Raw genomic sequence first — 23,953 nt, forward strand, 5'->3', positions numbered from 1 at the left:
GTTTCCAATAGATGAATAAATATACATAATCTTCGTCGTAGACAGATACATAATAAGTGCTATTGTAAAATTCTTGTTTGAAATAATCCTCTGTCTAGTAAAAAGCCATTGCATAGATTGAGAATGAGAGAAAACTCCAAACCGCGGTAGACGCTTAGAGGCGAAAGCAAGCGTAAGCTATCTGAACATGTCCGATTTTATTTTCTCGATTTTATGTGAGTTACTTTTATTGACTTTAATTTTAGCTAAAGTTTATCTCATTTTAGTATATGTTTTCTAAGTAAAGCGTATACGACGGTATATCTCTACATATTAGCGTTGGTAAAAGGAAATGCTTATCAACTTAGGGAGACCCTAATAGGGACTATATTGCCTCGTTTCATTATGCCTGATTTTTGTTTTCACGTAGGTAATTGATCTTGAATGGACCTATTTAGCGCATTTTAACACCACCACTGACACTCCTGCTTAATTTACTCGTCATTTATAAATAATATGTGGTGATGTTACTATTTGTTGGAAAGTACCACCTTTTTACTACATTATCGGTACTTTAAAAATGTATAATTGATGAAACTTTTATTAAATATATCGTTTTTTGCCAAAGCCTTTTTTTGATCTTGAATGGACCCAACATGATCTTGAATGAACCTATTTCTGATTTTTGAATGGACCTAAATTTGTCATAGTTTCTTCCATGTTGAACAGCTTTTACCTTTCTTATACTCTGTTAGAAAGGTATCAAAGTCGTTTGAAAATATGAAATCGGTCAGAGTCGCCGAGGGTCTTGTTTCAGCCTAACAATTGAACAATGTCTCAATGTTTTGGTATGTGTTGTGTAGGTATCTGTGTGTTTCAATTGTATATTGGAAATTTATTATTACCTGTTGTTCAGATTCGGTTGAAACGATTTCCAGGTCATAAAAAATTTATCTCGCCTATTAGTTTCAAAAATTTAAACCATTCGTTAAAAAATACGTAATGACTTGTATTATACGTAGTTTATCAAGTAAAGCGTGATTTTAAGTTTTTGATTAGGCTTCGTACACAAATTACGTAACGCTTGGAGGGGAGGGAGGGGGGTCAAGTTTGCGTTACTTTTTGTTACATAGGGGGGAGGGGGAGTCCGAAGAATAGTTACGTAACAAAATTATGAATACCAAAAAACAGCTGCAAAACGAAGAAAGGACGTGTTGATGGTGTGAAACAGTGAGTTGATTTAGACTGATGGAGATTCAAATTCAAAATTCCAGTTTGTAGCTGATGAAGACGATCCTACTACATTTACAAATATTATGTATTCAGGACAAAATTGAACTTCTGAAAAAACGGCAAACGATTTTTCTTCCGTACCGTACATAAAACCTAGCGTCGGAAGTAGTGTGCTGTATAGCACGTCTCATTTGCTATAGCGCACTACTTCCGACACTAGGTTTAATGTATGGTACGGAAGAAAAATCGTTTGCCGTTTTTCCGGAAGTCCAATTTATTACTGGCGACACAATGTCATGGTTGAAAACCAATTAACCTCAACATGGATTAGTGCCTGATTGTTGTTTTTAACATGATTTTGTTCAATTTATTAAAATTATACGATTTATGTGAATTTTTTTCAATGCCAAGCGGGGAGGGGGTTTGGCCAACGTTACGTAATTTAAGGGGGGTTATGCCAAGCGTTACTTATCGTTACATAGGGGAGGGAGGGGGTAAAAAATCCGGATTTTTTGCGTTACGTAATTTGTGTACCACGCCTTATTGAATATTTCGAAAGCTAAGATTTTACTGACGTAGGACTACGTCTTACTGTAAAGTTTCAAAAGGTTTACGACAGCTCCTGTCGAACTTTTTGGACATGACACCGTTGCAATCGTGAAAAATTCGTTGATTAGTGATAATTATAGTATAATCAATATATATATAGAATGCCAGTGTCGCTGCAGTGCGCGTGGTAAACATCACACATGTTCAGATAATGTATTTACATTATATATACAAATGTGTGTGTGCCTGAGATTCATCAAAAGGGGAATCTCATTGTCAAACTTTGACAACCAGTTTAAAATTTCAACTATGGCTGCCAAGTAATGTGATTGGAAACTTCGCTTGCTTCAAATTTCTGAAAAAATCGGTGCAAAAGGGCACAGTTTTGGGATTCTATTCATACGGACGAAAAAAAAACGTTCAAAACCATTTCACTGCCATAAAAACACAGTGGAGAACGCACTGATGACAGCACCAACCAGCGCACAGATAAACAACAGATAAATAACAATAAGCAACTTTGACAATGAAGTTCCCGATTCACAGACTTGATACAGATTGTTAGCATCATGTTTACCACAATGAGTCCTATAGAAAAACAGAGACACTGGCATTCTATATATATTGATTCTACTATAATTATACAATTTTTGACACATTTATATGCAATTTTTTCAGTTCAAAAATGGTCTAGATGATTTTGCCACGGCTTCGATTTTGGCAACATAGGTGACACGCATTTATTGTCAAATTCGAAATAACACTGTAAACGGTGCTTGATAAAATTAGCCTTGGTAATTTTACTAGGTTTATAAGTTAGGTTAGAAGCTAGGGTTTAATTCTTAATGATAGTCGATGAAGAACTATATCAGATAGAAAGTAGGAAGTTTCAAAAATGAATATATCTCAGGGTGTTACTCAATTTAGGTGGAGATTTTTAATCTATCTGTCAATCGACTAAAGGGTAATGTGAAGTCAACCTGCTTACGGAATATAATTTTACTTTATTCAGAGCCTCACAATCATTTTGACTATAGGGCACGGAAGGGTATTTTCAGCCCATTAAGCGATGGCATCTATTTTTTCGGCCTATGGCCTAGTTCTAGTGAAAGAACAAATGGTTTTGATGTTCTTTGAATAAAAAATAGTAGATTACTTACAGTCTTGAGAAAATAGTTATAACATATTAAAATTGTATGTCGGCAAAGTATTTTTATTGGCAAAAGAAGAGGCAAATAGGCTGAATTTAGAAACCTGCTGAAAATACCCTCCCGTACCCTATTTAGAAAATTATCAAATACAATATTATTTCTTTTGGCAAGTCTTATCACCAGATCCACCAGGCACCAGATCATTATCCAGGCCTTCACCTAATTTTGTAATTTTGTAGGTCGGTTGGGCATCGCAGAGTTTCACGAGGGTGACGAAGTTGGCATTCTTGACCATCAGAAGTGGCTGCTTCTTTTTTTTGTTTTGTGACTACAGGTGCTGGTTGACTTTTATTGGCCTTAGGGTTTTCGGCGAGCATGCTGAAGGTGTTTTGAAGCTTTGGTACATGCTTGATTAACGTGTTTAAACTATTTCTTGTCTGAGTTTTGTAGAAACTTAAGCTAATTTATTGCTGTGTTTATATGGAAAATACAGGGCGTTATTGGTTCATGAAAAAATTTGATTGATTCCAATAATTTTTACGATTTTGCCCGTTAAGCCTGTAGAGAGTTATGCAGGGATAACCACTTTAAATAGAGTTTGGAATATTAGCTTTGTAACTTATTCCGAAATTCCAATACAATAAGGCTATAGATAAATCTGCGGAATCGTATTCTCAAATAACTTCATTCATTCTTCTGTACCTACTTTTAACGATACAAGAACTGTTTCGTTTAGCATAATGTGGGATTTTTTTTACACAGGGCGACCAAATTGGAAAAATTTTACTCTACTTATGTAGATTATCAAAAGTGTTTCGTGCTAAAACAAATACGTAAAATCCAATTGAAAAACTTAAGTGTAACTGCTTTTCTGCTAAATACGAATGACGCAAAAATAGCTCTATTTTAACAGAAGGCAATTAGTATCCCTCTTATCTTTTAATCCATCTTATCTTTCAATCAATAATAATTTACGTTCAGAAATGATTAAAGATAAACATAAAAGTAAAATACAGTACAAAGACTTGATAGGTATATCATAAAATTTTTATTTAAAAATAGGTCCATTCAAGATCAGAATTCGACTAGGTCCATTCAAAATCATTTACCCTAGTAAACAAACCACGAGTGGATGTCAAATGGGTGAACTGCGTTCATTCCGGTTCATTCTTGACGTCACCTTGCAAAACCTTATGACGTCCTGTCAGAGACCTGGTTTTCGGTACAGACAAGCCTCTTATGTAAATAGATTTTCGACACTCTACGACCTTTATTTTAATAGCAAAAATAATTGGTCAATTTTATGCTCAAATGTTTACGTTGGCATCACTCCATATAAACGTCCTTAGTCTTGGCAATGTACAATAACGACGGTCGCGGATTCGGAATTGCAATCAAAACGAAGTGAAGTTTTTCCTATCAATTCAAGTGAACAGTTTGGGCAAAATCATTAAAATATCTTACTAAATAACTGTTCGGGTGGTAAATTAAAGTTTTCTGTGCCTCAAGTTAAGTTTCGCGAGTGATGTGACGAATGGAACGGCCGAAAAGAATTAATGAAAAATCGACGGCGATAAAATGAAAATATAGTGATGAATTTTAATTGGGCAGAAATCTCAATATTTAGTGTAATTTATGCCCCAAAAAGTATTAGAACCTATAGAATGCAATGTTTAGTGCTTTGAGTTGCAAGATCTTATTACGGTAAAGTGACCAGAATTATTTTGGATGAATGCGGGACATATTGAATGGCTTATTTGCTAAATCTGTTGAGTAGTAAAGATGGGATCATTTAGAAATTGGGCACTTCATTTTGGCTATAGCGGCGTTCCCAGCGGCCGTGGATGCTAACTTTTGGTAGCGTTGTGTTATTTGTAAACAGTTCGGCTGGGTATATTTTTTTTTCAGTTTAAAGGTAACGTGGTTTTGAGATATTCATCATGCAGGAGGAGAAATGGTAGTAACTGTGTGCGTTCACCTGCAGAATCCATCAGCGTCGGCTCGGGAGCAGGTGGCACTGACGGATTGTTCTAAAAGAGCTGTGGTGTGAGTAATTGAGGGTTGCAAGGAAACTCTCAAGACTGTCCACAAGGCGCAGGTCAGACATTGGAATTGAACTCTTGATCGTCAACTGCAAATGGGTTCATGATAAAAGGTCATGACTTGGCAAGGGATCTGTTTCACTGGCATTCGTGGAAAAACGAGTATTTTGTGACGGACAAGAATTCGAAGATACACAGGGTTAGGTGCTAGGCGGATTTTGCCATTCATTAAGTCCCATGACAGCCTACCGCAGTTTTAGCTTGCATGCTACAATGGACCATGGATTCTGTTTATCTCAAAAGAGCTGAGTGCACCAAATTATCCCCAGGTTCTTCCAGTATTCAAATACTGGGGGATAAAGAAGCGAAAGCTGAAGATGAAGAGAAGAGTCACCAGCCACATTGGTCAGATGAGGAGTTCGAAGTGCCCGCTGGCCGTGACCGTGATTGGGAAGGGTGTGCACCGGTTAACGACCGGTGTCAGCAGTAGGTTTGTTCATGCAATGTAACATAATTTCCTATGTTGCATCATTGGAAACTGTTTCGATTAAAAAATTAATCAATGCGGGACATTTTCCGGGGCGCTTAGTAATCCGGGACAAGCCATCCAATTCCGGGACTGTCCCGCATAATCCGGGACGTCTGGCAGCCTATATTACGGCTAGCAGGTTAGTTGAACTAATTTTATTTTTTTATGATGGTTTCCCGAGTCTGTGGGAGCATGTTGGTACACTGAAGAAGGGAAGGGAAGGGTGATATTCGGTGCCATACTGACTGCCATAAATGTACTCTGACGACCTTGTCGTTAAATTCGTCGTATCGTTTTAAAATCCGTCCATCAAAATTTTTCATCCGAACTAAAAATCACAATAATATTTGCAAAGCTAGCGCGCATGTATTTGTGCAGGACGGCATGACAAATGTTATTCTGCAGGTCATAGAAGTTTTCCCGACTGCAGAATAACGACAATGAGTTGCGTGAGTTATTTTCTTTTTATGAATGACGGAAATTGAAACGATTAGTCGACATTTTCTTCTTCGTCGCAAGAAAAAACGTAGGAATTTGGCTGCTAGGAGTTCGTTAATGGAAAATGGCATTTAAATAAATCTCAGCTCACTTTAATTGATAGTCAACAAACTAAAATATTTGGGAATAACTAATTTTGCATTGTGTGTCATAAAAATCGCTGATATTTTTAATAATTTGTGTTGAATAGGACGGGAATAGGCAATTACGATAAAGCAGCAACATACCCCATTTGATTTCATTCACTATTATCGAGAATGCAGAGAACAACACGAACCTGGGGTGACATTGCGATTCTCGTTTCGAGTGGTTTTGGTTCGTTTCGCCCATTTGTTTAACGTAGTCGAAACGAACCAAAATCACTCGAAACGAGAATCGCAATGTTACCCCTGAACACAAGTGATTCGCTTGAATCGTTGGTTTCAGATTCGCGATACTGAGTTCATTTCATCTGTACTAGATACAGCAAAAAACATTGATTTTAGGCATTTTTACTTATAGCACAGACAAACAGACATAACACTCGTTTTCTATTCTTCGCACCGATTAAACTGTCATTTCAAATTTGGGCTTAATTGGGAATGTCTCCGTTTTGGTCAAAGTGGCGCTTTTTAACGAAAGAAGGGGAATACCCCATGAAAAATACTTTCTAATTCGAGGGATACTTCTGTTGCTATTTGATATTTGGGAATGTCGGTCATAGATGGTGCTAGCACAGACAAACAGACGAGATATTCACGTTAATTCCATCATCCAATCAAAAACCACTCATTTTTCAAAAAAGCATGTTTCGCAACATGGCCACACCGCGGCGCGCGAGTATTGCTTCGAGTTTTCAGTATAAAACCATACAAATGTAAAAACCCTACAGCATAAAACCCTGCAAATGCAAGCTCCTCCGCGGCATGCATAATTCGCGTTGACGGCATTAAACGATCTCTTGCACACTCATATAGAAATGCCCGTATGTACGTGTGGGTGAAAATCTACCAAAATGTTTCGATCTCTTGCTCTCTTTAAGAATTCCTATTCCGCTTCACCGCTACAGTAAACTTTTGGAGGTGGCAGCAGCTTACGTTCGTCAACGCGAATAGAGGGTGCTAGTGTGCAAGCAAAATGTGTAGGACGATGGTTTTTAAAGGATTTTTTTCTATGTGTCATGTCAGTTCGTCAGTGGGTATGAAATGGGGAAGGCAAACGAGAAAGCGACCAACATAGCTTTTGCCAGCCCAAGCTCCTACCTAGCGCCTCCACGTGGCCATACCCGGTAATACTCTATTGAGTAGCTAAGCTAGGAGGTGCGATACCGTGTGGTACCCAGATGCAGACGGCTGAGCCACACGGCCATGGTAGCAGGTAAGTATAATATGTTATTTTAATTATTTGTTTCGTTTTAGCTCAAGCACCTCCTATTGTACAATTAAGACTCTAACCGTAACAAGCTTAAATAATGCATATGGATATCGTAAGGAAAAATTCAATTACTTATTGGATATTAGATGATGGAAACTGACGCAATTTTTGTTTTTTCATTCGAAGGATTGATGGTGAGATTGTTCTATTTTTCCCATATATGCTTCATTTAATTTTATTTTTATTATTTTTTTCATATCGTATATACTGGGTACAAGAACACCTATGAAGATTGCGTGAGTTTTTACACATCCTCTTAAAATAGGTGGTCAACTAACGTACCCATTTCTACAATCGTAAGGACATGGCCAGGTGTATGGTGTACTTACTGGTACATCATATCAGCCACCCATGATGTGTAGGTACGGTTGTCTATGCTATGCTATGCTATGTGTCATGTCAGTTCGTCAGTGCTATCCTGCAGATTGCAGGAAAAATCCTCACATTGCGGTTATCTTGACAGCTGAACCAAACCACCAAAAGATAACCACATAATTTATTATAGTAAGGCCATTACAAATATTTTATAAAGTTTTTGTCCTTCCGGTGTTCGGCCACTGAGGGGGGGGGGGCGAAAAAAAACAAAGTGAATTTTTTAATCGAGCTAAAAAAAATATGGGTTTTAAACATTTTTATTTAAAGTTTAAACATGAAAACCGAATCTATTTGGTTTATAATATATACGTTATTATTTTCTATGCAAAAATCTACGAAAACAAGACAAAAACGAAGGAAATTTTTTTTGGACGATTTTCGAAAATTCCATTGTTCGAATTTCCATTTCTGTTTCGTGCTAGAAGCGTTAGCTCAACTCGTACGCTCATTTTTCGAGTTTTTCAGACTGTAGAACCCACAGACAATTGATTTTATAAAAAAAATTGACTCATATCCCACAAATTATTTTTTTGCCCCCCGATTTTTCAAGCCAATTTCCAAGGGGTGGTGACAAAAACTTTTAACAGGATTTGCATTGGCCTAATTAAGTATTTGAAAGTTTACCAAATCAATTATTTTCCACCACAAACACGTTACAAAACTGATATTTTGTCGAACCACAAACCAGAAAACCTAAATTTTAATTTTGTGGTTACCACCTGAGCGCGTTACCATCGCCGCAGCAGGAAGATTTATTATAAGCGCCGCAATATTGATTATAAAATATAAAATTTTGGTGTTACAATGTATTTTAAAGATCATTAAACATTAGCTACACAACGTGCAGAACCAGAGTGGAATGAGTCTCGTTTCCATTGCATCTCAATATCGCATCAAAATGCAAGTTTAATCATTGACCTATAGTTGCCTTCATATTTTATTACGAAATTTCGCGCACTAAACCAAACCAGAAATTATCCGTCATGCCTTCAAAATAACGTTGAAATGGCCAATATTCGAAAAAAAATACTCTGGGATTTCAAATTTTGAAATAAAGAATAAAAGAATAGAATTGAAAGATTCAAAAAAATTTCAATAATAATTTTAATTGAATAACTTTAGGGTCAATCATTTTGTTCTAGAACTCCTTTTTCTTCAAAAGTAAAAAAAAAGAATATTCGTACAATATTTTTTCGACAATTTTTTTAAATTCTTGTTTTTGAAAGATGATACCGTGAACGCAGGTAATTCCGATCAGTTCCTAATTCCGATCACTCAACTAAAGTAACCGATTTTTAAAAGACTGAATTAAAATTTGAAGCTCATTGGCAAGCTTTGTTCATGAGGATTCCCATAAACTATGGTTTTTGATTCCATCTTCTAAAAATCGACTACTTTAGTTGAGTGATTGGAACTAGGAGCTGATCGGAATTACCCGCGTTCACGGTAACTCTTAAGCTCATAATGTTGTGATATTAATATCAAGATGTCAAGAAATCGGTTCAGAACCCATTTTTCATACAAAACAAAACAAATTTCGTTTATGGCTCTGAAGCTCGAAAAGCGAAGACCGTTTTCAGACGGCCTTACTCGGTAGATGGTCAAAGATTGCCATTCCTCATGATATGTGAAACTAGCATATTTTTTCGCTTCTTGTTAGGCTTAGTCCCACCGTGTTCATCACGTTCAACAAGGAAACTTTTTCAGCAATGACCTTTCTTCCTCTATGCTTCACATATTTAGTATTGATTTTGGACTTTAATGATTATAAACATAATTAAGTGCCTGCTTAAACTAACCAGGAGAAACATTATGAATAATCTTTAAAAATGGCAGAAAAATATTATAGCCGTAGTTAGGGTATGTTACATGCACCGTTATGATACCGAATTGAGTAATAAGATGAATAATGTGTATCTCTTAAGGATAACGCAAGGTGATGAATGTTTATCATATCGATAATTAACATCAATTAAATTCCACAGGAAAGTCGCACCTTGAGATGCATTTCGATGCATTCCATTTAGTGGCACTGGTAGTGGTTGCATGTAGTATAGCGTTGCACATTACAACGACCATGACGACCCATCATGATCGATAGTGATGAATGAAGTAGAAACGATAAACGAGCCCCTTCTCTGCTCTGAACGTGATCGTGCAACTCTTCAAGAAGGGCATCTGAATAATTGTGCCAATAAGATTGCGCTGAGGCTAATTACTGATTTGTCAATCTATACTATATCGGCTATACTAATGTTTGTATAAAATTATGGTGACAAAAATGCTTAAATTTAATAATAAATTCAATTATATTGGTTTAAGAATTTAAAAAATTTCATCATCAAATACTCAAATCTAATTAACAGTGTAGCTTATACTCTTTCGTGTGTGTCATTTCATTCATTGCACTTACACAACGTTCTCGTGGGAAAGAGACTCGGCGAACTTCGAGGCAACGCGTTAATACAAAAGAGCCATGATAAATTGTAGTAAATTTAACGTGACAAAATCATGTTACTCAATTAAAAAGTTATTTTTATGTTTCACTTCTTTAGTACATTGGCAGTTTAATTTATCTTCCTAATATGACTACGTTTAGTTTGTTGTTTTATTCAATTGGCCGCCTAGATCCGTAATATTCATACTAAAATCGGCCCACGTCTGACGTGGGCTGCAAGGCTGCTTGTATTTCAGTCTGCACCCGAATAAAACCCGAAGATCGCCGAAGCAGAGAAACAATCAGCTCGCTGCAAAAGAAGAAAGGCTAGAGGAGTAAAAAAACTAGTTTCAGTATAGCCATGTCAGTATGGATAGAAATATTTGTGCATTGTGAGGTTTGAGATAGTTCGATAAAGTTATACAAATTTTATGTATTCTAGTTTGTATTTTTGTTTTAATTCATCCAGATTGATCACTCAATTTTGTTCGATTTGATAGCGGAAAACAGCAGTGCGAGCAATTCAACATATTGAAGATATCTTTCTATCGAGTTTTGACAGTTCCAGCAAGTTAGATCTAAACATTTCGTGAAAAGCTGAAAGTGTTATATGGAGTAGGTAGTGTTTTGCATTTTGCTTGCGTAAAAATATCACCAGTCACACGCGGACCACTCGTCGTGACGGACTACGTACTGATAGTATAGGAAACTTGCAGTGTTTTCCACGATTGAAAAAAGTTGACCCTGTCCTAGCGGTTAATGCGGAAAGTCGTGTCACCAGTATAATATCGGTTACACAAATCAATTAAAAACTACAGTTTGTTGATGAACGGGTCATCAATTTCGAAAGCGTTTGGGCTGCTGGACGTTCCTATGCAACACTACGGATGCAGCGAGAAATGAGTAATAATTGAATAATAAAAATGGTGGATAGGAGCAATAGTAAATATACTACCGGAGTGCGGGACTAAAGAAGTATTTATATATTGGAAGAAATATTACCTTCAAACAGACGTTCGCTCGCACATACCCGCTTTTTATTTGTGTAAGAGGCATCTATTTCTTTTATTAATGTAAACAAGTAAATGTTGAGACATATATTCAACGAGATCACCATAAAGTGTTGTGGATAGATTTACAAACTCGCGGAGGAGTTTCCAGCAGGACTGTATAAGGCGAATTGGAGAAATTGCTCTCCGTACACCGCACTTGGCTATAATTATACAGAATATGTGGTGAATGGTAGAAAGCTTCAATCTTAGTGCAACTTTAGAGTAGTATCGGCAGACGCAGTGCACGAGACTACCGTAGTTCTATATCCGTGGTAAGACACAAGTTGGCACGTATGCGCACATGGTCTTAGAAGCGGGATTGCGTGAAACTAAGCGAGCTAAACACCCACAAGAAAAACAACAATCGTCGGTGAATTTTGTTTGTAAATTGCGGAACAGAATACTTAAACGGGTGTAATTCAGCTCTATTATAAGTTAACACTGTGGTATGGCCCAGCAGAAGCCGAAGATGAAAGTTAATAAAAGTGAAATTCGTGTAATTAAACTTAAGTACATAAATGAATCGGTAAAATGAGCGGTGTTCGCTGCCTTTCAATCGGCACTGTCAAACAATCAATGTCTGACGAACGGTTTGAAACCCTCGTGCACATAGAAACTAAGCTCAATCCGTCAGACAGGCAGTATGGTTGATTTGGCTTATTAGTGCAATACAACGAAACAACAAGAAAATGTTCACCTCGCTGGTGCATTTTAAACGTAACATTGCAGAGCTTAAGAATTGCTACGTTGATCAGGTGAAAGTTCAAGTGACTGATACCGTGCTTATCACTAAACGCTTATTCGACACAGAACATGATGATGAGTGCGTTTGATAGTCGGTTATTGAAAATTTCTTTACTAATTCGTTTAGTGCAAGTTAGATGAATCGGAAAAGTGCTGCTGCGAAACTGGAAAAGTAGCAAAAAGGTTTTAAATTCGTGTTGGCTCTAAGTACACGTAATGTTGAAAAGAAAACGTCGTAATCATTCATGTGCAAGTGATGTTGTAATCTGTGCGTTCGAAGGGCAAAACTGCCGGATTTGTGATTTCAAAAAGTGCTGAAAAGAGCTGTATAAAATCAAAACACTTAAATAACTCACAGAAACAACGCTAAGCAGAAGAAATAAAACGAATCTAACCAATTGAGTCAATGAAACTAATGTGATGTGGATGGATGAAATTAGCAGTGCGATGATCCATTTCGCAAGAAGCTACGTTTTGTGCAGCAGGTTCGAACCGTCCATCTACAGAATGTACCACTTTGCGAACAGCACAATGAGCTCACCGACCAGCCAATTTTTCAAGTTCCTAGCAAGATTCTCAGGTAAAATTGCCTTACTATTATATCTAGATGTACCTAATTATTGCAAATTACGGAAGACCCTCGGCAGGTTGTGAAATTTATTCGCATGACATTGAACGGTCATTACATGTACTTACAGATTTTGTTGGTGTATAATCCTGTAATATAATGGTGAAATTTATGAGTCATAAGAGTTGTTATGTGCAAATTTTCCTCCCCTTTCTTCTGATGACATAGTTGAGAGTTATAACGCCTCTGCCCTTTTTTTCCGATTCCCGATAAAGCATTACGCTTAAGCAAATTTTTGTTGGGGTGTTGCGTACGCATAAATTAGATTCACGTAAAAACGCGTAAATTAGCAAAACGTGTTAATTTGCTAAATCGCTTGAAATAAATTACGTTGCTAAAAAAATTGTAATATGTAATTAAATTAAAATAACGTTTATCTAAAATTTTAAAATTTTATTGCGTTTCGTTCGCCAGATTATTGAATTTCCAGGTTATTGATTTGCTGGAGCTAATATCGTATCTGCTTAGCCTTATTTCATGCACAGTTTCTTACCTATAAATGAACAACTTTTATCCTTGCGTGTACAACATCATATTGAACCAGTAAATTATGCCCTAATAAAAATAATTGCGTTACGGAATTTAGAATTGGTCAGATTGTCCGAAAAAAATTGCAAAACTTCCGAATTGCAAACACAAACGAATCAATTATGTTTGAGCCTTTAGTTCAGCGAATGGTAATAAAATTTTAATATCTATGAAAAATTGCTTAATTCTGAATGTGGACACACTCTTTTCTACGAGATGTACAAACCTATCATTCGCTTCGGTTGGACAAAGGACAAATCATCCGGGGGTGGACAATGCAGAATAGATTTGTTTCTCCCTCCTCTACCTACACATTACACCGCTATTGTCATGTATTATTAATTGGGTTCCGTTCATTTTGGTGAATTAAGTAATGTCTCTGTGTATATGCGCGCTCAATACCAAATCCATGCCTGTTTTTGGAGAATTGATTTGTACACTTTTAGAGCGAATTAATGCGTCTGAAAAATAATCGTGAAAAGCTAAGGGAACATGAAAATGATTGTGAAAAAACAAGGGGATTGAATCTCAGAGTCCTTAAATTTTTATCATCATAGCAGCTAATAGAAACTTCCCACATTGCAAAGCTTTTACTCCTCTAACGGACAACAATGTAAAAATGATAATTATTTTACCTTAAAAGACAATGAAATTTTGATTTTCATGTAAAAATAACAAAGGTCCGCATAATTATTTTTGGATGATTCTTTTATGGGTAGTGAGGAAAAAATATGGAAAAAAGTTACAAGTCGTTACCGAAATATGCGTTTTTGTTAATACCCTTAAGCCCTCTAAGGTCTACATCATTTTTAGCACCGCAAAATTCACTAAAATGGCCGTAACGTTTTTATCTTTCAATATTTTTTCACCAAATTTGGGAATTTTTCCGAAAATATTTTCTAAAAGTTCCTTCGAAATCCATTTCGTGCTTGAATCAGATAAGAAACCTTCCCCGGGCCCGGAACCGGTCATACAGCCACTGAGAGACATCAGATGATCACCAATCGCTATTTTATCGAATGCTGATGTTTTTTGATATGCGACATTGATGCTGAAATGTCCCTTTATGGGAACCGGCTCCGGATTTATAGTGTCCCCCAGGATCCAGATGGCGCGCACCAAAGACGTAGTCCTACGTCAAAAGTTACATCTATTTTAGTGAATTTTGCAGTGCTAAAAATGATGTAGACATTAGAGGGGTTAAGTATCAGAAGTGAATAGAATTTTCCAATGTTTTCGTTTATTCGTTAATTCTACTTGATTATGGTTAAATCACTGGCGTACTCAGACAGAAACAGAAGTTGAGCCACCGACCTTTAAAAAAAGAGTGTTTTGGTTTGGAAAAACCAAGCAATAGCATGATGGCATATTTATTTTTACGCAAGTAATCTACTTACCAAAATTGGATTTGCAACTAAGCTTAAAACTAGACTTAACATTAGATTAGAATGCGGACTTCGATTTGGGTTTCAGTTGGACTTAGAGTTCCAATTGAAAAAATTGAATTGGATTTTAAATTAGACTTAAAATTAGACGTAGGATAGGGCTTGAACTAGGTCCTGAAATAGCACGTAAAGTTGCGCTATGAATTAGACTTAAAATTAGCCTTATAATAAAATTGTACTTCAAATTATACGTAAATTACTAAAAATTAGACTTGAAATTGAAGTTAGAATTGTAATTAAATTAGAATTGAAATTGGACATAAGATGGGACATGAAATTTGGCATGGAATTTGACTTAAATTGAAGCTGAAATTGCACTTGATTAAAGATTTATAATCGGTGTAGAAATTGGAAATCAACTAAACTTCAAATTCAACTCATATTGAACTTGTAATTTGACTTGAAATTAAACTTACTGTTGGATTTAAGATAGGGCATGAAATGGGACAACTAGCTTAAATTGGACTTGAAAAAAGCAAAGCTGTGGGATTAAACGTCCTTTCTAAGACTTGATCCTTCTTTATCGACAGGCTTCGCAGCCAGCTTTTAGAGTTCAGGACAGTTACGGGGCTAGTGCAAAAATCCTACTGACTCTATCTAGCAGCACCGCCTAGCCGAGATTCGAACATACGCCGACTGGCTTGTTAGACGAGCATCGTACCTCGAAACCGACTAAGCGGCTCAAGTCCATGAAAATGCAGTTGAAATTTTACTTGAAATTGGACACATATTGAACTTGAAATTAAACTTGTAAATGAACTTGATGTTAATTTATAACAGGAAATGAAACTATTCGTGGAATTGGACATGAAGTTTTACTCAAATTCGAAATTAAATTAGATTAAGCATAAGCATAAGCATAGGATACCGCCCGTGTGCTGCTACTCCGTTATTAACCAGGACCGATGAAAATTGCAAAATGATGGCTGGAAAGAGCATACTTGGGACAGCACGCTATTCCTCATTGTGCAACCTTATCAGGTCCCTGCATGCTGATCAATACCGACACCGGCCACGTCCGAATGCGGGTCCTGGAGGGATGGGAAGGAATGTTAGTCCAATACTTGTTGCTACTAAAGACCAGGGAATCCTCTGCATCTTCACAAGTATTTCGGGAAAGGAATTGTTGTTAGTAGATGGGGGGAGTTATATGAGACTAACCTGACTATTCAAAAAATTTCTGGTAAAGCCAGTAATTACGAAAATTAAGATACCTTTAAAAAATACCTTTTAATAAATTTAATATAATGCCATTGGTGCTCATATACAACCATAATTTGATAATTTATATCTAAAAATATTATGCACATGCGAGATTTAAAGTGACTCGAAAACCTCGTGACAAATTTGAATTTATTATACCTGAAAACAAAAATCAGGCATAATGAAACAAGCCCATATAGTTCCTAAGTTGATAAGCATTTCCTCCTATCAACGCTAATATGCAGAGATATAGCGCCCTACACGCTTCAAATTCGAAATTAAATTAGATTGAACTTAAACTTGAATTAAAGTTTTAATTATACTTGAAAAAAAGCAAAGCCTTGGGCCTAAACGTCTCTCTAAGACTTGATTCTTCTTTATCGACAGATTTCACAGCCGGTTATTAGAGTACAGGACGGTTACGGGGCTAGTGCAGCAATCCTTTTGACTTTAAGTAACAGTCGAGATACGAACATACGATGACTAGCTTGTTGGACCAGCATCGTACCCGCAAACTAACTGGGCGATTGTTCGGGAAATTAGACTTGAAATAGAACTTGAATTTAAAGTGGATTTGAAATTGGATATGAAACTGATTTTTAGAGAAAATGAGGCACGTACCCCAGTGTGCCCCAGCCTGGGCTTGACAGTGCACAATAAGGATTTTTTTTGCAAAAAAGTCCTTTATCTCAATATCTTCAAGTGCCGCTGGGCTACAGTCAATTTTTTGATGTTAAAGGAAAGATATTTTTGGGGATTCCTATGGTCTGCTTTTTACAGTTTTAGGCAAATTTACCCTACTTTTTGTAGAAGTATAGAGATATTTTGATTACCAGCTAGGATAAAACAGTTCTTTTTCAGCTAACTTTATGTGGATTCAAATGGCAAGGCTTTGATTACGACGAAATTAGTCATTTTCCCCTAGCTTTCTCAAAACACGGAGGCGAAAACTCGGCAAGGAAGTTGCACAGGAAGTGGCTTATAAAACCATTGTTGTTTGGTTGTTGATAAAACCTACATCAAGACCGACACCGGATAAATGCCGGGACAGGAACACTATGTTGCCATGGAAGAAGCTAGCGAACTTTGCTAAGATATTCCTTATCTGACAAGTGATCTGCGGAAGTGGCCAACTGAGTCAGACATTCGTAACATCAGGGACCGTCAACATTCAAATCAACAAAGTCGAAATTCTCCAATTGCGGCTTTTACTATTCTTGATATCTCACATAGGTCCGACACAGATTTTACCGGACTTGCCATCCTGTAGCTATGCCCAGCTCGTCTACAAGCACTCCGGAACTTACTCCTATCGAGAAATTCTGGACTATCATAGAGGAAGGCTTTCGCAAAAGCCCAAAAGTTGTTACACTGAACTTGAATTGAAGAAAGTGCGGTTAAAAGTATGCAAACAAGTCAGCCCTAGCACTGCCCAAAATTTGACGAAAGGAGCGGGTAATGATGCCAAAACGTAGCCATCTAGGTAGTAGTAGTTTATTTCCAGAAAGTTTCACGAGAATTGGTCCTTAGGAAAAAAGTTTTAATTTTTGCCTGTTCAGTCTTCAGTAATTCAAAAGTTACTTTTTTGCAAATTGTGAAACTACCGCCCAATTCCATTTTGGGCCACTTTTTCCGCGGGTAAAGTTTAAAAATAATAATAATATTGCAATTTCTTATCCAACCATATTTATAAGGACTAACTAAAAGTCCGGATCCTCTGGGATGAAACATAAACTCTCGTGGTCATAGTAAAAACCTTCCCGTTCTCGGTGTTAATATACGTGTGAAGAGCAATAAACGTGTATTGTCAACATGTGATTTATTATCGCTTACTATTAATATAGGTACTAAATTGTAGTAATAGCACTAGAAGAATGTAGATTACGATGCACGAATTTCTTATAAGAAAATATCAAAAACCACGGGTGGGTGTCTATACCGGTAACATATGCAGACGCTACTACCTAGCTTGAATCAAAATGTAATCAAGTTTCCGCAGTGTACCGTACTTACTTACTTGTGTATGCTCGAGTTGAGGGATAATAAATTACTTGGGTAATCTTCTGCAGCATGCTTTGTGCTATGATTACCCTCTACTGCGGTATTTGCGATAAAATTGCTCCGAAAACGTTGCAACAGTCTTATCCTGAGCACGTGTATGTACTTTGTTGACCTGTTAAAAGTGGATAATCGCTGAGCCTCGAATTGCAGTTTCCTTCCCACTCAGGAAGTGATGTTTGTTTTCCATTATGTGTGTATAGAGTCCCTTTTGCCCGGCACCCTTGGTTGCTTTTCTCAACAAGATTCAAGGTGCACAGTGATCGAAATGTTTGAAAATCTTGACTGGCTCTCGTGTGGAATAAATATGAAGGGGCTCAAAAACGGCTGTCAGGGGGCTTTAGCGCTTGTAATACCTTACCAGTTCATGCAGACACTCGCCGTCAGCGCCCTTTGGTTCAGGGTGTGCCTTCCACTGTTTCCGTCTCATTTCTCCTTCATCCTATATGAATATCAAGAAAGAAACGAAATAGAGAATGAAAAATCAAGACAGAAAAAAAATTCACATCTGTCGCGTCTAAGCTGCGTTTAATACAACATATATAAATATATAATAATATCAAAAGGTTCCTTCTTCCGAAAAAAAGTGTACGAGCATTTTGCCAGTGTACCACATGTTGTCGGGGTCTCCGGCATGAGGAACAAGAAAACCTGGAAGGAAATGGCATCGAATTCAGTGGGTGCATTTGGTAGCGGTGGCGGCGGCAACAACAACAGCGACAAGCGGTGCGTTAGCATGCACTGGAGGATTTTATGGCTGAGAGGTCTCTATATGTGATATATGGAGGCCGGAGTGGTGCTACGCGCATATATGAACATTCGTTTGTTAAGGCATACGAAAAAAGAAGAGGATGTAAGGGTCGGTGTCTTAAAATTTGAACATCCACAGATTTCGAGCTGCCACTGCCACCCAACGGTGACTATTCAAAACAGTTTCCCAAAAGGTTATTAATTTAAGTCTCTAGATGTAGTTAATTTTGATTTGATACTCAGCATTATTAATTATTCACTGCAGCGTGCGTCAAATTTGAAAAGATGAAATTGTTCTTTGATGCAGCTTCAATTTTCTGGTTGTCGTTACAGGTTCAAGTTTTCAGCTGTCGCACTCCAGCAGCTGGTGTTTTACTTTCCTCGCCGAGGAAAAATTAAAGTTTCGTCTCCGAAGTCGGCTTTTTAAATCGACTCATCCTAGACCTAGCTGTATTATTTTGCATATTTTAGATCACTTGTTTCATTGGATAGTTCAGGGTAAAAAAGTGTCAAAGGGAATTGTACATTTCTTGATCAAATATTGACGTTTTTGACTGCTCCAAGTAAAAATTTTCTTGTTTTATATATTTCAAAACCGGTAAACATTATTCTTTTAATCAGCACTTGAATAATCCATAAAATCATTACGTTATGAATTTCCTTTTGATCAACACCACAGCTAATAAATCGATTAACCGAATGTTCAGGTGACTAGTAACATTCGTATTTTAAAGATCCTTAATAGTAATATGTAGGGTATTGTCGTTGTCGTCGGGCCACTGTTATGGTCGGGCCATCACGATTTTACAGTTTTAGTAACTCATGATATCTATGATACAACCATTGTAAAACTTCTTATTGTGATAGCTAACTTTTCAGAATATTGTGAGTTTCAATCATGTATTCAAAACACTCGTACTAAATTCAGTGACTAAATCTTTCTAACTAAAGTGACTAAAGTTTTCCAGATGTAATGAACTTTTCTTCAAGAAGTAATTCATGAAATGCAATTATCGAGATAAATTTTGAAAATGTAAGAAGTGTGTTGTGCTTCACACGAAGACTATAGAAAAATCCGCTCCAGTAAGGTGTTTGGGAAGGCTAAGGTGAAATACGCGCTATTTGTAAAGGTCGGGCCACTTGCGTAGTCATGGTTGGGCCACCATAATTTTAAGTGCACAAGCGCAATAATCACTAGAGAATGTCAGTCACGTAAAATGTAATGAAATAAAGCAAAATTAATACGATAAAAACCTAGATTTTTGTTGCTTTTTTCATTGTAGTTGTACACTTCGGAAAAGGCGATTGTAGCAATATTGATTTACCAAGATCGCCAAAATTTCGCAAAAATGCAATTAAAAATATGGTATTTGTACCTATATGAGCCGTTGTTCACGGAATTTATTCTTTTCATGTCTCTATATAGAATTTCAATACGTATGTCTTAGATTTTCTGCGGAGGCCCAACCTGTACAACATGGCCCAACTATGACAACATATTTTGTCTTCACGTAAATACCTATAACTTTTTTATTTTTCAAGCAATCAGCTCAAAACTTTCCGGTAATATAACTTATTCTTAGACCTTTGCAACGATGCATTTAGGTTTTTAAAATTCTTGTTGAAACGAAAGAGATGGCCGAATTCCAAAACGTGGCCCAACCACGACGGCACTCCCCTATTTTCAAATAATTAATATTTCATTCTTCGCCGTTATGATTACTTTTTATTTATTACTTTACCTTCTAAACCCTTCTGATTAAAATTCATTTGATTTATCAAAAATTGTACATTTTGTAAGAGCAGCTGCTGCTATTAAGAGGTCACGGGAAAACAATTTGCTCACATATCTTAAACATTTTTTAAATATGTTGATAAGAAGAGTTAGGTACTGTATAGTATTGTCAGACACTCAGGGTGGAACCTGAATATGCTAATACTTACGCTAGAATGACTAACCGCAATTGTATTCTAATATAACAGCTTATAGCTTAACAGTTTGTAAATGAAATCTGAAAATTTAATGATTTATCTAGAAATGTTTGGGTGGAAGTTTGGCTTTACCATGTATGAAAAAACCGACCTGTTATCTACAGGTCTGGTTTTATTTAATTCAGACCAAAAAATCAGACGAATATGGAAGACTGGACTTGCTGTTCATAATTTATTGAAGCAAATTACACTGATGAAAATTGTTGATTTTGTCTATTTTGCTAATGAAACTCGGCTTGGCTTGGTCGACTTGGCTACTGAAAAACTCGGAACCAATCAGTTGGAAAATTGAATTCGGTGGAGATCCAAGACCATCCAATTTTACGTGATTTCGTTTTTCGTCACCTTTTTTACGTCCGAAATTTGAATTAAAGTCCTCTCGGTTCCGTTCAAAATTTTAATTAACGTCATCGTTAAAAATCATTAGGTGGTTTTAGAACATTCGAAATAACGTCCACTTTTTTACGTCCAAAATGTAAATTAACGTCCTCTCGTTTTACGTCCAAAATTTGAATTGTTCTCTTTTTTACGACCGATTTTTTACGTCCCCCCTAGAGTGGATATAAAACGAAATTTGAGTGTATTACGCAATACCAAGAATGATACGAGTCAAAACATACTCATAACTAGCTTTAAAATCACAATAAATCTGTTAATAAACATGTCTTATAAACTACTAGCTGTAACCCCCGCGCGTCGCCTCGCGTCTGATTGAGAGCAAATTGGAGGTACGCTATGTAACGCTAACGCTATGTAACTCTATGAGGTGCAACTACGTTACTTTTGCTCGTCTTGAATGTAATCTGGTATGATTGGTTTGAGTCTTTGCTTAATGTGGGCGATTATTACCACGAAAATACATATCGCGCCCCTCGCTTTGGCGACAGACATAAGCCTCTTATATAAATAGATTATAGTGCTATTAATATGGTAACACCCTCAACAAAGAGAATTAATGCTGCTGTTATGTTAGATAATGTTAGAGTTCCACGCTGAAGACATGTTTTATGCGAGGCCCTATTGCCATATTCTAGTTTTTTAGCCCATCAACAAGAAATCAAAGAAAAATGTGTATTACAGAAGGAAAATTATTATCATTCGGTTTTTATTTCACAGTTATCAACTTAAATAATACTAACTAAATATATTTATTTTTTCAAAAATAAATTCAAGTTTTTAAAAATTGCAAAATTTCGATAGTGCGTTGACATTATCCTCCTATCTTACCAATATTCAGGGATGATTCCTCCTCAGATTTAAAAATAGAAGAGAAAAATCACACTTTACTCAGTCGCGAATTATTGTGCTCCGTTTTGTTTTAACTTTTTTCTTTTTTACTGACTACGATTGCTCAGCAACCTGCACATTGATGTTCTACCTTCTACTCATTGAGGAGCAACAAAATGTTAATACACGTTTTGGCTGACCATGATATGGGACACAAAAAGCTATTTAGACTTCTCGCAGCGGCAACAATGTAAAAAATGTTGCATATGACGATAGTGTATGATAGATATGGCAACATTGGAATTCCCGTGCAGTTGCTTTTTCGCTCAATGACTATGACTATGACAATGACTCAATGGCAACTAAAGTTTGCTTATATTTCTCTTTATTTTTGGCCTGTTTCGCTTTGCGTGCATGGATTTCGCATTTGTGGCAGCAGTTCTGCTCATTGTATTGAACAAAAAAAGGTGCACTTTTTGCACAATGAGCGAGGAAATGGCAAGCCTGCCAATATGTACGATAAAATTGAATACGCATATGCTGCACAACTACGGAAACTAATAAAAAGAAATAAGCAATAAGTTAAATCTATCAGGATGATCTGACAGTAAAACTTTAACTTTTCTGCACGCGGATATTTATTTTCAAGTTAACAAAGCTGATTGACTGATTCAGCTTTTTACCAAATCAAGCTTTATGCTTTATAGCTTTGTATATCAAAGCGAAATGCTGATTAAATTACGGTGGGGCTATCAAGCAGCAAAGAGCAGATCGCCCAGCGACACGACGTAACTGTATATCATACTGCGCATCAATTCCTCTGTTGTTGGTTGGTTGTTGTTGGCTTTGTTGGTGGTAGCTCAGAAAATAGGATAAAACATGTTCGGATAGAACGGATTTCAACACGTCAAATAAAACGGGTCTTAGTGAAGTAAAGCAACAAATGTCGCTCTCGAAACATCTCTTCTTTTAACTAGAAATTCAATGTTTAACCCCTCTAAGGTCTACATCATTTTTAGCACCGCAAAATTCACTAAAAAAATTTCACCAAATTTGGGAATTTTCCCGAAAATATTTTCTATTTTCATAATATCTACAGATAATGGCCATATGTCATATGGCCCCGGAGTTATTCCGGAGTTCCTTGTGGGACCGTGACATGGCTTTTTTAGATAAAGTTGGCAAATATATAGAATTTATTTGAAATCTGTTGATTTTTGTAAACATATCATCGACTGGTGACATACCAATTACTTTGTCGCAGTTACGAGCCATAGTGCGTGCCTTCCGGATCCGGAAGGACACCATGAAAAAATATTGAAATATAAAAAAGTTACGGCCATTTTAGTGAATTATGCGTGCTATTTTTAGTGCTAAAAATGATGTAGACCTAAGAGGGGTTAATAATTAATACCTGTCTTCATTAGACAAAAAGCAAGTTTATTTGTAGGATTACGCCTTTTCGTATATGTACTTCCTTCAAGTACCGAAGTCTAGATGTGGTCCGAAGTGGCTTCATGCTCGAAAGACGTGCCGCGTTGGTTTTTCATCTTCCATTAATAAACTTGCTCTAGTTAGTTATGGTTAGGAGTCCTTGTAAAAGTCGTTCTGTATATGAGTATTATTCTATTTTTGAATGGTAGTGAAAAGAAAAAAAAGCAAAAGAAGCGTTATTTGTCCTCAAACAAGAGCCGCAAGCGAGCAAATTGTCCTCAAATGAGAGTCTCTTTGACCGCAAAACACAACCGATAGGAATCCTTCATTCATAAATGATAGCGCACAGGAACATTAGAGCATGCGTGCACGCACTGGTTGATGTTACTGGTATTGTATTCCACCGGAATTTCCACCGGAAAAGGTGAACGGATCAAGTTCAATGTACAATACGAAAAGTCTAAGCTTCTTTGCAACATAGTAATTCATAATAACAGTTTACATTGGTACTCCGTTCGTATCAGCTCCTGATATATTTTTCGTATGACTGAAGGGCGTTGGGTTCCAAAAGCCACTGCGACAGTCTTAATGATTGTCTTTTGCAGTGACTCCTGACGTGCCTTTCCATTATTGCTTCAAGAGAAATGATGCACCTGTCACAAAACTTTACGCCAATTCCTGTTTGA

The 23,953-nt window shown here is 36.7% G+C and overlaps 1 protein-coding gene across 1 annotated transcript in view; it reads left to right on the forward strand.

The window, feature by feature from the left end:
- Positions 1–10,600: 10,600 nt before the first annotated feature.
- Positions 10,601–23,953, forward strand: part of LOC128735032 (uncharacterized) — a 128,741-nt gene continuing 115,388 nt past the window's right edge. The window contains exon 1 of the mRNA XM_053829491.1: positions 10,601–12,582. Coding sequence (XP_053685466.1) covers positions 12,423–12,582 — 160 coding nt within the window. The 5' untranslated portion in view covers positions 10,601–12,422. The remainder of the gene's footprint in view (positions 12,583–23,953) is intronic.

Source organism: Sabethes cyaneus, chromosome 2 (genome assembly GCF_943734655.1).
Source record: "Sabethes cyaneus chromosome 2, idSabCyanKW18_F2, whole genome shotgun sequence".
Lineage (NCBI taxonomy): Eukaryota > Metazoa > Arthropoda > Insecta > Diptera > Culicidae > Sabethes > Sabethes cyaneus.